At 41.8% G+C, this 18,139-nt stretch overlaps 2 protein-coding genes across 4 annotated transcripts in view; both read right to left on the minus strand.

The window, feature by feature from the left end:
* The window catches only part of prkar2aa (protein kinase, cAMP-dependent, regulatory, type II, alpha A), a 46,028-nt gene extending 37,939 nt beyond the window's left edge, over window positions 1-8,089 (minus strand). Inside the window, exons 1-2 of one of the 2 annotated variants that reach the window (XM_035158822.2) lie at window positions 7,231-8,089; window positions 6,105-6,387 (exon numbers count right to left, since the gene is read on the minus strand). In XM_035158822.2, the coding sequence (XP_035014713.1) occupies window positions 6,105-6,354 (250 nt within the window). In that variant the 5' untranslated portion in view covers window positions 6,355-6,387; window positions 7,231-8,089. Of the gene's footprint in view, window positions 1-6,104; window positions 6,392-7,230 lie in introns of both variants that reach the window. The other variant, XM_035158820.2, reaches the window with a different exon arrangement.
* A 3,030-nt stretch (window positions 8,090-11,119) lies between these two features.
* mgll (monoglyceride lipase) overlaps window positions 11,120-18,139 on the minus strand; it is a 41,904-nt gene continuing 34,884 nt past the window's right edge. For both annotated transcript variants that reach the window (XM_035158824.2, XM_035158825.2), the window contains one exon: window positions 11,120-17,559. In XM_035158824.2, coding sequence (XP_035014715.2) covers window positions 17,452-17,559 — 108 coding nt within the window. In that variant the 3' untranslated portion in view covers window positions 11,120-17,451. The remainder of the gene's footprint in view (window positions 17,560-18,139) is intronic.

Below are 18,139 nucleotides of genomic sequence, written 5' to 3' on the forward strand. Positions count from 1 at the left end.
CATGTCAGCCATAACTCACTCTATCTACTTAATACAGTGCCTTAATCACTACTATACTAGAAAGGTAATGGGGAAATCAGCAGTAGGGGATAAAGGCAGGAGAGAGAGGGAGTGAGTAAAACCATATAAGAAAAAGAAACAATGAGAGGAGGTGGGAGAGCAGGGGAGGAGACAGAAAGAGGTCAGAGGGGCAGAATTTCAGCGTGCTGCTGCGTGTGATCATACCCCGAGCTGCATTAACCCCAGGCCTCAACAAGAACCAAGAATGCAATAAGCATTTCATCTGCTCAACACACACACACACACACACACACACACACACACACACACACACACACACACACACACACACACACACACACACACACACACACACACACACACACACACACACACACACACACACACACACACACACACACACACACACACACACACACACACACACACACACACACACAAATAAATCCTCAGTGTAAAGTTGCAGAGACAGATGGTTCCCGTTTAGTCTTATTGGTACATAAACCAATATTCAGAGAATTTTGTAAGTAACTTAATTATTAAATTAACCAAAATGAATATTCTTTATGCATTGTCACAATTTGAAAACTCCAGGACTTGTCGCAGTCTACTCAGAATGGTTTCCATTTCCAAGGATATAGTCAGCGTTGCTTGTATTCACTAAGCAGTGGGACGGCCGTATGTCATTATTTGTGAACAGAGTAACTTCAGTCCATAATGAACTCTGTCCATCTGGGAAAATCTGCACTTAATGCTGCAAGTGGGCTTTTGCAAAAAGAAGGAAACCATGCTGCTGTTGATGTTACAACTCTTCCCAATACTTTGACCAGTGCTTTGAAATATTCAACACAACACATGGGCAGGATTTTGAAATACTGACTGGTGCATTTAAGGGGAACGAAAACAAAATCAACAAGTTTGCTGACATTTCCCATAATCAAATATCATAATAAAAAAACTGCACTGACCAAGATGAATAAAACTAAACTTGAAGTCTGCTGTATGTTCAGATGACTGTCTTTTAAAGTGTTGTTCTGTTGAGATTTAGCATGGGCTGGTTTTTTCCCCTCTCAGCCTTTTTCCTCAATCATTTTTTTTATATGTCCTCTGCTTTATCTCTTCTGCCTTTCTTACAAAAAACACATTTAATTTATTTCTATTATCATCTCTGGGACTGATCTGTCCCTCGATCCATCTTTTAATAAAAAGCCCCACTCACTTTAGTCACAGATGCGTCTATTCATCCCCTCCTGTTTCTCTCAGACTGACACTACACAGACTCGCTCAAAAGGGAAGAAACATGCACATATTAGGAGGACCTCCTTTGTATTGCCGATTTTTTGTATGAAACCTATACTTTTCTTCATCGACCTTTAAAACTGAACTGCGAACAATGGAGGTCTACATATTTCACATGGATTCACCAGGTAAATCTATTTAAAGACAGCGGGCAATCTTTCTAATTAGCACTCAGTTTTAGTCCAACTACATTTCTTCAAAAACTCCACGCTTTAGTCTTCTAGTCCCAGCATAACATATCAGCAGTGAATTAAGAGTTTATTTCAAATCGTCAATCTACCATTTCGTTCAACAAACTCAGGCTCAACACAGAAAGGGTTACTCAAAAAGCGTTTGCATATCATCACCAGATAAGATGGAGGTACAACAGTTTGTATTCAAAACAATATCTGCTTTGGTTAAGCAGCTCTGCAGGCCCATGTGGTGATCCTGCTGTTGTTCTAGGCTGCAAGAGTCGGGAAAACAAAGTAAACGTAAAATAGGATGTCATGTTTTGGGAATACATAACCAGCTATCTAGTTCATTTACATTTTAGGCGTTTAGCCAGTACACTCATACACAGTTATTTCCTGCAGCAAATAAAAGGTTAAGAGCACAGTAGTGAATCATCATACCTCTAAACAGCCTAATAAAAGAAAATCATGTTCATGTTACACAACTGGCATTTCACCGTGAGGCTATCGAGACTTTTTTTTTCAGCCACTATGAGGGGTCCACAAAAACGACCTCTCTATTACAGAGAGCTGTTCTATCTCATTTCAGCTCAATAAAAATCTCACAATGACAATATTTCTTAATTAAGGGGTCAACACCCAAAATGAGTCATTGCTTTCGTTCCAGTGGGTCACCACTTGAAAGAAGCAGTCACATGTTTCAGTCAGCTGTGCTCTAAATGTGAGAAGATGACTTTTTCCCTTAAGCTGAACTTTTGTCCAAACCCCTGATGAGATGCTGATGAGCTACTGTGATGGAAATTTGACACTACCGAACTTTGTACTTTTGAGGGTACCGACCAAATAACATCTGTACTTAAGAGTACCGATTCACATTAAATCAAAATGTGGCAAATTTAGTCCACAGGAAGTGGCTAAGCAAGCGGACATTAGAATTTCCAACAGTCCCTGAATACACCTCGTCGGAAGATATCAGTGGACATTTAGGCTTAAAACAGGGTGCAAATGACCTCGAACATAAATTTTGGGGCTTCTGACCATTGAGCAGCTTTGGATCATAGAGGAAACTCTGTTTTCGATGTTTGTTTCCACTGTTCTTCAACAAAGTCACTGACCAGCTGCTTCACGTGAACGCACCTAGCATCTCACAACACAGACACACACACACAAGCGTCCACTCTGGCTGGAGTGAAAGCCGTCACATTCAACATTTGTAAACTGATTCGTTTGGTTCAGCGTTCACAAAAAATATGAACAAACTGTCAATAACGGTCTCTGAACTCTCTCTCATGCTCTCTGAGTCTATTCCCTATACAAAAAGTTCACTCCCCCGCCCATCTGGATGGGAGCAGTCTGCTGTGAGAGGGGTATGAGAACAGAGAAGTGAGACTTAAAGAGAATGTCATGCTACTTAAAATATTCACGTGACAATTTATACTCGATGGTCGTGATATAGTCATTTTATACATCGCACATGATATCCGATATCCGTTCAGATAAGACAGCAGGCTCATCCTTTGAATATCAATATATCGCCCACCCCTACCTTAGAGCATAGATGTATCTGGGCGAGAGAGAGACAGAGTACAGAGCCAAAGAGAACGAGCAGGTTTGACGCAACTACCTCATCTCCAATGCACCTTGTTCCAAGTTACAGTGGGTCAAGGCCATTGTGAGCCGAAAGTGGTCTCAGCTGTGATTACAATTTTCAAAGTTGACACAGACAATACGTCTAACCTGAGGAAACACATGGTAAAAATCCAAATATAAGCTGATGAGTGTACCATTTTGACAACCAGGAAAAAAAACAAAGTCCCTTGCTATTGCCAGAGCTCACATCAGTATGCCTGCAGCCAGCACTGAAGGAGGCGGACACTTTGAGCAGCAAATGGTCAAGTGAGGAATCACTAAAACCTGAATTGACATCTTCAGGTAATTAATTAGCTTGTTGGACTAAGGTGTTGTTGTAGATAACTGGATTTTCCATTGCCTTGGTTGACATTAGCTTAGCATTTTAAGTAGCGTTAGCCAACACTGAGCCTGCATGCTGCTGTATTTAGTATGCTAAATCCGTGTAGGAGATATTCCAAACTTTACAACAAAACCAACAGTATATAAATTACAAACTAGTGATGGGGAAATATTAAAGTATGCACTATGCAACACCCGCAGAAGGGATGAAAACCACAACAAAACAGAAAATGCAAATTGCAAAATGCCGATAAAAGTCGCGTTGGGTACCAATACTGCGTTCTGTATACTGGTACTATATGGGATAAAATGTTTTTTTGATTGGATATTTCACAGTACAGATCTGACAAAAAAATAACACCAGAGAAAGAAAAGTGATGACATCCATCACTGACCGGACATTGTGATTACAAGGTCACCTTCTCAAAAACCTTCAGCCAACAGAAACTTGAAATAGCTTTACCATTAAAATTGTTCAAGTTTAGTTGCATACTGTGATACAGCCTTTACCATTCAAGGTACTAACACTGTGACTATCATTTTATTGTCAGAAGACGGTTCTGCATACCAATGTTTGCGATTGGGTATGAGTCACCTAAGAACTAAGAAACACCATGGCTGTTCTGCACTCCCAAGTTTAGAAAGTTATTTTGGTATTTTTTGCACAAGACCAAACCACTTTTGAGCATCGGCAGTTGAACTGGTGGCTTTATAGCATCTTTATACCTATAGGCTACAAGAGTAGTCAGGCAAGAGCACATGATGTCTTTCACTATACAGGACTGTATTCTTCCCATCACAAACTAATGCCTCAGGACAGTCAACACAAGCATGGCTGTATAATCCAATGTCATGGATGTCATGTGTGTGACCCACAGCATCCAGGCAAAAGTTGCTTCCTGGAGTGAAACAGTATCAGCTCCCTGTCCCTTTATTGCCACCTTGAATAAGCCATAGAAATACTCAACAACTGATCATTAATCAGAATGTACTAGGAAGAATTGCTTCACCAGGCTGGAATTTGAACGGGTGTGAAATCCTAGTCATATCACATCTGTTTGCTTTCACAAACATGCCCGTACACATGCAGCAATAATGTGCACAGAGTACTCAGACACACACACACACACACACAGAGGTAATGTGTATGTGCACATACACACAGATCCCTCAGCTGAGGTCACAGATGTTTTAAAGGAGCCAAACCCCACTTGTATGAGCATAGAAACCGAAACTGTAATCCCCCATTTACCCTGAGCCAGCTTGTACCAACCAACAAGGCTGGCCAATATTCCTTTCAGCAGAGATGAATATTTGCATATGGGGCATGATGAATATAGTTAACCTATAATTGATAAAGAGCTAAACTAGAACTAAAGTTTAAAACAAATACAATTCAACCCTGGACTATTCCGAATACCGACAGGAAACACATTGTGGAGTCATAATCATCACTTATGCATTTGGATTATGTTGCTTGACAAAAAGCATTGTGAAATTCTTTCACTAGCTTAAAAATGTTACTTGCAGTTTTAAAAACATACACCTGTGACTCTTTCAGGGATCATCACAGAGGAACAACTCATTGAGAAAACACAGAACCCCATTCACAAGGTAAAAGCCCCTGGCTCCACAGCACACTGATGCTATGTAGGACATGCTGTTCTCAGTAGCACAGAGGAGAGCTGAGCCCAGCTTACATCTTCTGTCAGTCTATCGAGGACTGAGGCATCTGCACAAAGTAACATACCCTGTTCAACCTTGATTGTTACATTATATCGTGCAGAGTGTGTGAGCGGCTAAATTTTAACATAAAAATAAACTGTTGCTAAAAAACAATCACAAATCATTCATTCATTCATTGAGAAAATACTTTTTAAAAAGCCCGGCTCTACTTGTACAACTGAGTCGAGTTCAGTTTCCTTTCATGGGTTTAACTTTCAGAACACATACTTTTAATATGATACAAGTGGTTAGGACAGGGGGTTTGCTGGTAGTCATTGAAAATTTGGATGCGCAGCCAAGATTTTCTTCAATACATTAAAAACAATAAATTTGCTTTTACTCACTTATAGCTGTTGCTCAGAGTCTAACTGCATGTGGCACTTGTTATTTTTCAATGTTTGCTCTTGTTCAATACTGTGCAACAACTTTCTAATTTAAGCTAAGAAAATAAAAAAGTGTTATGCGAATTGCTTTGTCAGAGCATAATTTCCACTTGCAGGGATAATATATTTTCGTAGTTCCTGAAATATTTAGAAAAGTATAGTTGATGAATTCAGACATTTAACTGCAAAAAAAATGCGTTCAGATCCTGACAGTCGGACAGAAAATAAGAATGGAGAGGCCGCAGGTTAGATGAGTGGCATGTGAGGGCTTCCTTGTGGAACACACAGAGAGAGAAATCTCTCTCTGAAGAAGTGATGAGATTTATTCTGACTACATCAGTGGCAATGTTTCAGGAGTCATCTTCACATTCTTTACTTCCCTGTCCAGCCCATTCACTCCCCCGCCCCACCACCACACACACACACACCCACCCACCCCACTCTGTCTATATGCTCGCTCTCATTCTGTCCAGCATCACACACAGACATGTCCGACACAACTGATAATCACAACAACCAAACATCTACTTACGCTCAAAGTCAGAATCCTCATCGTCATCATCATCTTCTCCGTTGGACTCTGTTTGCATTGGCTCCCCATCAAACATCACTCCTTTCCCCGTTTTGCCAACAGCACTGGCCCCATCCTGACTTCTGGTGTCTCGCAAGCGGGTGAAGTACTGTACTGCAAATTCCACCAGGTCTGACGGCCTTTGTCGCAGCACCTCCACAGTGTAGCCCTGCAGCAGTTCTGTCAACCCCACCGGTATCTCAATACTCATGGCTGTGTGTGGCTCGGTGGCGGTGTTTGCCTTCTATCTACAGGAGGAGAGAAAAGTGTCAGAGTTTGTTTTGGTACAGAGACATTCTTGTGCTTCTGGTACAGGGCTGTGGTGTGATAATTAACTGCCTGCTTGTTAACTTGAAAGAAAACCTTTGACTGTGCCAGCACACTGTGTGCCGGTGTGTGACCTGTGGATGGTGAGTGGCTGAAAACAGCTTTGAATGACACCCGGCATGAAGTGGGAGAGGCTGGTGAACAAAAGAACTGAGCATCAAGTTTGACACTGCCATCTATAAGCAGGGTAGTGTGATGCACTACATGAAGTGTTGCTGTGTCACTGAGCGGCCACTTTATCTGAGCTTGAGCCAAGGAACACACCGTCCCCACGGCTGCACAGAGCAGATAGGAGCCTCACGTGTTCTGTGGGCACCACAGATAACTCGTGGCATTCCAGTAACATCGCTGCCTGGCATCGTCTGAAACGGAGCTGTCAACTTGGGTGGGTGGCCGGTTGGCGCTAGCTAGCAAAGCGGCTAATTAGCTAATACGCCTGTCAACTGGCTGCTGGTCGATGCACAGAGAGGTGAGCTGAGCAATTGGCTGCACTTACTAATCTCACACAACCTTGGCTGGAGAATAATGGCTGCAGCAGATACAGCCCCACTTTCCACCCACCAGGCATTAGCCACCTTAGCCTAGCTAGTGTGCCACCTTTAAGAAAAGCCTTAACCGTTAGCTCGCTGGATAGTCTGACGCACTGGCCGCGGGAGCTAAGCCGCGGATAAAGGGCTTCCAGGGGAATCATAGCAAGCCGTACATGACCTGTAAGCCGTGTGGTATGCGAACCTAAGGTCGCTAACAGTGTGTCACTTACGTGCGGTTCTGTCTCCCCGGCTCAACTAGCCAGTCCCCTCCTTCTCGGTGTCTTCCTTGTTGTCCCTTATCTCGCCGCTTCTTTCTAGCCAGTCTCTTTGCCAGTGTAGCCACCGTATCCCTCCACGGAAGAGACCACTTGTTCAACCTAGAGCCAACAATGTCCACGTTCGCGTCGCTGGGTCGACCTGTGTTGTATTATTCCTGCCGACCAGCTGTACACCGATGCTGACTAAGTTAAGAGGAGGAGGAGGAGGAGGAGGGGAGGGGGGGGGACGCACTCGACTTCACCGCCGCAGCCTCTTACGACGTCCACGCACTCGGCGAGGGTGGGACTTGCTGTGGCTGTAGGAGGGGGGGTAAGCAGGCTAGCTCTCGGGCTAACTGGCCGAGCTGCTCAGGGCTTCTTAGCGGCTGCCTGGCGACTCTCCTCGGGACGCGAGTAAATCCTGCCGCGGCTGCCGGGTGACAAATCCTGAAGTCGGCGGTTACAGCGCAGCGCCACGACGCCCGGTGAACGCGACGTGAGGTTACCGACGGGACGCGTCTGTCGAAGGCTCTTCCAGCGGCTGGTTTGACGAGGGGAAGCCCGGGAAGAGCGATGAGGAGACACGCTTCCTCCTCCAGACGACACACAACAGTTTGACTTGTAATTCACCGCTGGCACTGGCGAGCGTGAGGAGGCGTGGCCGGCGAGCAGACAGCGCTTGACATTGATCGACGGGACGCGCGGCCAAGCAGAGCCGAGGTTGGGAATATCCCAGCCAATCGGGTGCGGTCGTGCAAGTAGAGGCGGGAACGGAGGCAGGACCTTATTAGTCCAGCCAGCAAAGAACCACACCCACAGAAGTGTCAGTGAGATGGGGGATCTCTTAAAACGGGCAAATTAAAATGATATTATAAAAAGATATATAAGAGGTCTGTTATTCACACCCTTTACTGTTTTTTAAAAATGTGTTCAGAATTATTATATTGTATTCTGTTCACAATGTATATCTTTTGATTACATTTGACTTTATATCTCTATTCTATAATAATTTCATGTTTCCCTGCGTTTATACTGCATGTTTATTCATTATTACTTTTACTGATGCCTAGTTTTTGGCTGTCTTCTTCGCTGCTGCAGCACAGCAAATGTCCCCATTGTGAGACTAATAAAGGATTATCTAACCTTATGTTAATGCTATGTGCTGCGCCTTGAAAACAAAAGCTTAATTATGTTGCACCAAAACTATTCAACTGATTATCTTCCTCGTGTCAGACTGATAACATCACACACCTTTGTACAGCTGCGGCTCTTCAACTGAAGGCCTCTTTCGTGACATCTAAAATCTCTCTGGTATTTTCCCCCGGCCCATTTCCCTTCCTTCTTTTCTCCTTTCACTCACTCACTCTCTTCCCTAACCCACCATCCTTCTGTGCTTCCGTCATTCAGTCCTTCCTTCCTTCCTTCCTTCCTGACAGTCAAGTTTCTTCAGAGGGCCGTTCAGATAAGACAAGCAGGCTCATCCTTTGAATATCAAATCTTTTCCTGAATCATGTTTCATCTAAGTAAATCAGTGAGTTGTTTCCTGTCCGTTTTTGCCCATACAGTGTCAGTGCCTTCTGACAAATGGTTCTTGTCCCCCCCCCCATCCTCCGGCTCTTGTTTACTTTGTGTGAATCCAGACCCACACTCAGTTAAGATCCAGTTGAAGTGTGACAGGCTCACCCAGGGTGGATCTATATGCACCCAGTCTGATAGTTTGCTAAGCACCACCACAGTCCACGTAGCATCTCCTTTCTTCCATTTCCATTCCTCAGCTGTCACAGAGGTAAAGCCGTTGCCATGGCCACAGCGAGCCCAGATTTAATTCCTTGAACCCGCCGCTGATTGGCCTAGGTCTTTCAATCCAACAAACACAAAACAGGCCCGCAGGCTCCCTCTGCTGGGGGAATACAGTTTAGAAATAACACATTCTTTGGTATGAGAGTCTCGGGGGGAAGATGATGGGGAATTAAATTGCTAAATCTCACTGTTCTCCCTTGTCATAAATAATCACTGCTGTATGTACTGTATGGTAATCAGCCTGCAATAAGAGAGATCCCCGCTGGGCCCATAGCAACTTGAACAAGTGGCGGTTGGACCCTCACTGAACGTGACAGATGAATATTCACATGTGCAGTCAGAACTTTGGTCTTGGCTTTTCCCTGAAGTGCCATCCTATGGGAGTCGCTGCTAATGTGGTTCCAGTAAATGCCAAAAATGTCTCAAAGAGAGCTGCTGTAGCCTACATTCTCAGAGAGAAGGGGAGAGACAGCGGACAGAGGAAGCACAGGCAAAGATAGAGAGAGAGAGATACAGTGAAAATGTGTGCACTCTGTATTACTAATCCTCATTCCCAGAATCCTCCATCTCATTTCTGAAACGTGCAGAAACCCAGGGCTAATTTAGAGGTTAATCAATAATACTTTTTAATTTGTGAAGAACATGTAAGTTTCGTTATTACAGTTTTGCAGCGTAGCTTTTATAATATGTCAGGTAATCATGAAATGTTGTCGGTTTTTTGTTATTGTTTTTAATATTTAATGAAGAAATTAGACTATTCAAGGACTTGTTAAATGTGAATAAATATCTAATATAGTGTCAATATATGGTTTGAGATCAATAGTCCAGGTTACCTAAATCCTTGTTTTTAATGTTGTAAAAGAAAATGACCATATTTATGCCTATTTGAAACTTTATTGTTGGAAATCTTTGAACTCACGATTTTGTGAGGATTGGCCATATGTACTGTGCATGTTTTATCATCTGTCCTCTCCAAACATCTCCATCTTGGACTGATGATAGACTTTCTTTAGTCACTGTAAGGTGTTGGTTTAGGATGAAGGATGAGAGGAGAGCGATTAACTAAGAGAAAACACAGTAATGATGAGAACTGTAGAATAACAGAGGGTTGTCTGGCCTGCAAACCTTGTTGCATTTCATCCTTACTCTACTCTCCAATTCTCCAGGGATTCAAAATAGCAGTAATGGCTCTTCTGCCTATTTCCTTTTGATTATTTGAATTTGTAATTTTTTCCCCCACTGTTCAGACTGAGAAACATGATCAGTAATGGAGGAGAACACCACCAAGGATAAATACAGTAGATCATGGGTTTGATGTACAAATTACTGCTTGGTCTCACAAAGGTTTGAGCCCAAAAAACAAAGAAAGCCAAATAAATGTTAAATCTTTGATTCATTCATGCTTTGCCTCTGTATGCCTGGATCAGCACTACAACCATACAGGCTGTCGTCAATGAATTCCGTGACACAATACCACCATCTACTGGCTGATGTGTGCATTTTAAATCCCACTATAAACAAGCCCAACCTCTGGAATGAATCAAATCACTTTTTTCCGGTTTTCCTGAATCGTTTTCCTGATTTTTTTCCTGAACACGATAGAAAACAGGTCGACCAAGTCCAGAAACTCTGGAGCTGGAATTGGCTTCATTGCAGTTAACCCCGAAACCCCAAAAAAACAAGTGGTATAGATAATGGATGGATGGATGGATGGATGAATGGATATGTCCTGCAATGGAAGGTCAATCATGTAGCTGATTAGCATTCAATGATGTTAAAAAGTATGCCAGTCAGGTTTCCTATAATAAATCATATGATTATTCTTATATAGTGCTATGCTATATATTATTTCTTATAGTACTTATATAATAGGCCATATGTAGCAGAACTTGTTTATCTATTTTAAGCTACACAGAAGTTGCACCCCCCCATCTCTTCACCAAGTTTCGTGGAGATCTTTGAAGTAGTTTTTGCATAATCTTGCTTACAAACACTAAACATACAAACCAAACAAGATAATGAAGAGAAGATGTGAAATAATACCAGACAAGCAACACAGTTAAACAGTCATATCATTTATTCTGTCAAAGAGTATGAACATTCTAGTAACAAGCAGTTTGGCCGTCAGTGATTGAGAATATGTCCATTATTACATTAGACTATATACATCTTATATACAATGTTTTTTTCCACTTGAATGAAACTGTCCAACACTGCTATTCAACTAATCATGCACTGTTGAGGTTGACTATCAGCACTGGACCCTTCAAATCAAGGGTCATCCAGTAAAACAGCAATAAATCAAACAACACATTACTTTATAAGGAAGACTCCAGAATGTGATGTAACACGATCTTCATGTGGTCCATAATGTGCTGCCTGAAAACACCAACTCCCTTCTCATGAGTAATGATGCTGGATGTCATGTTATTCTTCAGCACTTTTAACTCCATCACATTAATACTGGATGTCTCTGCTGGGAGGAGCATTGCTATATTCTCGACAGTTCACACTTCATCTTCCGAGGTTTTACATCACATAGCTGGGTTTTCCTCCACAGACGAAAATCCTTGAAGGTGACGTTGCATCTTTACCAGTAAGTATGAATAAGGTTTTGTTTATTCATGAACAGGGAAGAATAGATTCAATACACAGTGAGGGTGAAGACAAACCATGTTAAAGTTTGTCTTCAGATCTGCCAACTGTGAATATTTGAATGCTATGTCACTTCATAGTTTTTGCTTAACTAGCCTCAACTTTGTGTTTGAAAATATTATTCGACATATGGATTTTATTTATTTTCTGAACACTTCTGGATTGACTCAGGAACTTTGAAATGCATTGCCACCCCCTTCCCCTTTACAAAAGCCTCCCAGCACAAACATGTACAAATAAGGACAAGGAGAAGGAATGCAGCCATTCAATACAAAACAGTAACCGCGATGGACTCATAAACCCCATATCTGGTTCCTGTTGTTCACTGCTGGAAATCAATGAGGGAGAACAGGCACGTTCCACATGTTATTTAGTCATCGTTCCATTAAAGTAACCGCAGCAGAGACAGTCCTCTTTAATGTTAACTTCTGTGTTTCTTGATACTGTGGGCGTATCAAAGCAGATTAACAACTGTTTTGATTTGTGTCAATTCCTGAAAGATTCAGAAACAGCTTATGACCTAAATCTGCTTAGACTCCTGATTGGACAGAAACACGGACAGAGAGCGACAGACAGACATGACGGACATGAAAAAGACAAGCAGATGGACGCAATTGCTCAACCAGAAACAGAGACAGATATAACAACAGTCAGAGAACCAGATGCTTAGATACACATTCGTCATTGTAATAAGGCACAAAAGACACTGGACCACAATCCAAAAATAGATCAACACACAACACATGTTCCCATAAAATGTGGAATATTGAAGGAAATATATCTGAGTTTTTTTCCCTAATAAACAAGAAGCTCTTGGATGAAAACCTGATATTTGCAATTTAGTCTTTAAACATACTTTATTGTGACCAAACTGACTTTGTTATGAGACAGTTTTAACAATTTAAAAATTGTAAGAAGAGATTATAGTGAAGTCAAATTGTGGACAGAAGAACAAGAATTTCCCCAAACTTATAGAAATATAAGTTGTTAAAAAATAAAAGAATATTAATATCAGTTGATTTTAACATTCATCGTTCTCTGACAAACTGCGACGAGACACGTGGGTTTTCAACACTACGGCAACTTAAAACACACAGTGGTAAAATACTCAACAAGAACCAGTTAGAAACACTGTCGTTCATTTTTCAATCTTACATGCGCATACAGCACAATCCTGAACCTGCCTCTACCTCAGAAAGTGTTATGAATCTTCATGTGGCTGTGCAACAACAGAAAAAAATTACATGTATCTGCTTCATAGTATAAAAAAGTGACTTAGTAACATATATACTTCAAATTAATTCATTTAAATACTCTAAACAAGATGAAAAAAAAGATTTGTGTATTTCCATCAAGTGTTGTTAGCAATGTTATGCTCTTATACAGTGTATTACAAGCAGTTCACTCACTACAAATAAATCTAATTTGTTAATAATGTTGATTGAAAAAAAAACAGCATGACTTGAATTTGGTCTTATTCCAAAATGCATTATCAAAGCAAGTTTTCAGTGTATGAAATTATTACACGTTAACAGCTTGGGTCGCCTGTATTTTACAGATATCAAGTAGGGGTTACTTGATTAGGTCCTCAGGTGATTTATTTTTTCATTGTTTTTAGCATTTTGGAGAAAAAACCTCTCCAATTGACACATGAGCACTGACTTCATTCATGCAAACCTTGCAACAAACCTTCCCAGTGCACTTTAATCTCTGGCCTGTGGCCTTTAGTCCTTCAACATATATAACAGCTATTCACTTAGAAACAGTCATAAAGTCAAGATTAAAAAAAAAAAAAACCTAACTGACAGGACAAATAAGTTTCACTCGATTAGAAAAGACCAATTCGATTATATGGTTTCCTGCCCTCGTTATTATCTCTTTTACTAAATATAGAAGCTCTGTCCTGGATACAAAAAGATGAATATATACTAAAAGAGCACTGTGTCTGTACATGGCTACCTGTCAGCATAGCAAACCTGCATACTCATCATGCTTATGTAGACATACATGCTGGGAGAAGAGGATATTGGCATGGACATGGGAGGTTTACATGGCTTTACAACACGTGAGGATCGGTGCACACCATAAATAAAGGTGAGCAGAAATGGAATATATTCACTCAAAGACTTCCTCCACCACTTTCGCAAAAAATAATGAAAGATTTGGGCCTCAAAAGCTCAAACAAATAATCATTTGCTTCAATTGAAATAAGGGCTGGACAATGAAATAACATCAATAATTATCACAATACATTCTTTAACAATAGCAATATAGTAAAAGTCCACCATATATTGTTAACATTAATCAAGATAATTATCGATATTGACAAATTTTGATAGTGATATAATTTTTGGGCACATCGCCCAGCCCTATTGGAGATCATGTGTTCCCAGCTCAAACAGCAGACCAGTCTAATTTGAATTCAGGGAGCGTGTGTGTGTGTGTGTGTTTGTGTGTGCACCTCCTATTGCTCACTGTGAGCTGATGATGTTAATTGTTTGCTCTCTTATCTCCATGCTCACACAAAAGGGAATCCTCAGAGCAGCAAAAGGACAACCAGCCCTGAAAGAGCAGCAACGTGTGCTCCATTAACAAAAACATGGTTTTCAAAGGTTAATTTAACTGGGGGAGAAAATAAGAAAAAAGGTGCTACCATGGTTACTGACAGCCCTCTTCCCATCTTTCTCTCTCTCTCCTCTCACTCCATCTCAATCACTCTCTCCGCCCCCATATCTAACCACAGCGGTAATATGCACTTGTGTAGTCTGACAGGTTAGGTTCCTATAGGCTCCTGCCAGGTTAAATCCACTGCACTGATGCAGTGCAGCAGGGGGGCTATTAGGAATATGAATACAACTGGGACTGTGTCTCCTTTGTGTGTGTCTCATGCCTGCTGCAGCTCAATCAGCAGCAGATTGTGTTTGAAGTGGCTGTGATTCCTACTGGGATCGAGGAAGTCATCACATCTCTATCTGCACTGCAACAGTGGCATTGTGACCTGATATCTGGTCTGAAAAAAAGAGAAGAGGACGCCTATGTCCTGAAATCTCCGCTGTTCCTTTTTATTTGTTTTTGTTTTTTAAAATCTGTGTCTACGATTTCTTTTAGTTTAACATCTCGTGATCTATATTTCTTATTTGATGCATTATCTATCACATGAAGCACCCTATTTTGCGTTTTTGTAGGAATTGTACATTTTAAACTTGCCTTGGCTCAATTTTCCTACTTATCAATCTCAAATTTTTCACTGCAATTCAATGATTTCACTCAATTAACCCGAAATTATGGGTCTCACTCCTGCATTAAGACTCGGAAATGTCGGCTTATTTCTTTCTTGACCCGAATCAATGGCAGATTAAGCGATGTGACCTCTGTTAAATGAATGAGAGCTCATGTCCAAAAGAACTATAAGAAATCAGCTAAAAAATAAATAAATTGAAGAAATGTACTTGACCTGCTGCTTTTCTGCCAATTGACCACTAGGGGCAGTGTGGGTCGCTGACAGTAAAACATATTTGAATCTGTGGTAGGACAAGGGGCTCTGTGATGGACAGAACAAAGAGAACTGCTCCAACCAACTGAAGAAAAGAAGTGACCAGAGGAGGTCAAACAGGGCAAGACAAGGAGACACAGAGAGAGAGAAAAGTGAGAAAGTGAGAGAGAGAGAGAGAGAGAGAGAGAGAGAGAGAGAGAGAGAGAGAGAGGGGACATTTATCTCACTCAATCTGTCTTACAGTGATCACCGTGGTTACTAAAAAATTCTACCCCGCTGACGGTCTGCTGCCGTGGTTACGCGTGGGTAACGGTCACCGTGGATACTACACTGTGCCTCCCTTACACTCCCTGCATGAGTCCCTTTGAACTCAGAGTGACGGAAAAAAATAAATACAACCCTGGAGTGACACAGTCGATCACTAAATGTAAAGACATGTATAAACAGAAACACTAACATGTTGAATCGCCATAAAGATGATAATGTTTAATCCTTATGTTTGATGTCGGCAGTGGACGAACTTTGAAACTCCTGCTGCTGAAACGTTCTCATGCTTGATGAGTAGGCAGAGGTAGCACATGTAGCAATACCTGCTAATTACAGTCTTCCCGACAATATACAATGATGAGCTCAGTGTGAGTCTGTGTAGCTTATAATTAACGGCTACCACAGATCTAGGATGCCATGATATTATTGCTGTGGTTTTGTTGAAACCCTATTAGGAGCCTGGGTTGAATTAGCCCCTCACTGCAGGTCAGGTTTAGAGGTTTGAAAAATGCACTTTTCCTGTTGCTTGTGATCGAACATAAAACACGTGCAGAGCTGTCGGCTGAATTTTAGAAACACTGAGGTCAAAGGTCCAACTTTCCCTCAAACTAAGCCAATATGTTGACTCAAATGAGTCATGTGTAAAAACACACCAGTGTCCTCAGTGGCAGCAGTGGGCCTGTATCTGTTATTTAAAACCTGATCATCTCACACATATGGACTCCATAACAGATTGATGTTGTGTGTAGGTGCAGTCCTCAAGGGTACTTTTGAAGCCAAGAATTTCCAGTCCCTCGTCATCTGTAAGCTACTCTGTTGAACATCCTGTTTTCCAAAAAGAAAAAGATGTCATTGTTCTGAAACAGAGGCTGGATCCCCACTGGGCTCGGCCAAGCGAGGAATCAATCAGCCATATAACTCAAAAGTGGATTGGTGAAATGGCAGATGCTATGTGTGTGAAGGACATCTACCCTTGTCCTCATCAACGGATCAATGTGTGCCTCTCGTTTCCCAGCTGTGCTCCAGTCGGCAGCCGGAGTTTAATGATGTTACGGTTTCAAAGCGTGACTCTTAACAGAGAAGTCAGTGACTGACATTGAAGGTCAAAGGTCACAGAGAGGAGAGAACTTTTGACCTCTCGACCCGTACGCTCTCCCTGTAATGCAGAGACAAGGCCCACAAAACAGATTCACCTGTCAGTCTGCTTTCTCTTCACTCGCCAAGAAATATTAGTCGACGTAGTATTGGGAAAATTATAAAGAGGAGAAAAGAACTGCAAAAAAACTGAGGTTGGTGGGGGAAGTTAACTAAATGAATATGACACCAGTGTTTACACAATACGCTTTCATGCAACTCTATAAGAATTGCATGGGTCAAAAGGGCAGTGGAGGAAGAGAGAAAACTGAGAGATTGAGATGACAGTTTCACCTGAGACGGCAAATCTAATTCACTAATATTGTGAAGCAGCAGGAGGAGCTTTTTATGAACTAATAAACCTGCACTGAACCCACAGTATGTCCTCGAGCTGATCCTGACCTCTGACCTCAGAGGGAAACGATCACTGATATATCACATTGCTAATTTAAAAAAGAAAATCTGTCCTGCACGTAGATGGAGACTTGACTACAGCTTAAATGAGTTAAATAAGCTTGAGTTGCGCTTGGGAAAGGGTCTGATGCAGATGAAATAAATAGATGATTCTAGGATTTACTGACAACTGCTGCTCAGTATCTACAAAAAGAAATGGTTTCTGACCCCATCACCTGATTTAAATGAGTGGGCTGTTGACAAGGGCTGTATTATTTCAAGTCAATTTTATCACACTGAGGAGAAGAGTTTTTGTTCCCCCTATGTATTTGTCAGAATAGAAGGTGTAGTGATACTGTTGAGCCCGAACGACCACTGGAAAGTGAACCTATCTCTTGGGACGAGGTGGGCTGGTGCGTTGGCGCGTCGACTGGGTTGGACAAGCTACAAGTCTACGAGGCGGGGAGGCGCTCTGTGATCCAGCTGGTCACCTCCTTCAGCGTGGACTCGGCCACCTCTGGGAGGTCGTGGTGGAGGGCGTGGAAGCCTCCCTCATAGACCTGGAGAGACATTTCGAAGCAATAAGAGAGAGGCGGAGAAAAGGATGGAAAAACAAGTAGGAAGCTGTACAGGTTGCTGGGAGTCAAAGTTGAGTTGTATTCATCTTCCTTAGCTGAAGGAACATAGAAATACTATACATCAAGTCAAACAGATCCCTTTTTTCCTTAAAGGATCGAGAAAGAATTAATGTGTGTGTGTCTGTGAAGATGGCAATGAAACTGAACTCTAAACAAATGCAGTATGTTAGACAGGGGTGGGGGCAGGGGCAGTTTGGGCTGAATATGTGGGAGAATGTGTGGCCTTCACATAGTGACTGTTAGTAGCCGTTGCTGGCTGGTTTTAATCTTGAAGTTGGTTGTTGTGTGTGTGTGTGCGTCACATCGCAGTTCAGTCTTGCACCTGTCTGATAATGCCTGTTTGAGAAGACTGTACATCTGTGGCATACAATACACTGTACTTTAACTTGTTCTCATACCTAACTTACTATATTACAGCCTAAACTCCATTAGCTTTATTCAAACATCACACATACATGAATGCACTGTTTTCATAAGAAACTGTGACCTACCCTTAGAAAGA

The sequence above is a fragment of the Hippoglossus stenolepis genome, chromosome 6 (assembly GCF_022539355.2).
Source record: "Hippoglossus stenolepis isolate QCI-W04-F060 chromosome 6, HSTE1.2, whole genome shotgun sequence".
In the NCBI taxonomy this organism is placed as follows: Eukaryota; Metazoa; Chordata; class Actinopteri; order Pleuronectiformes; family Pleuronectidae; genus Hippoglossus; species Hippoglossus stenolepis.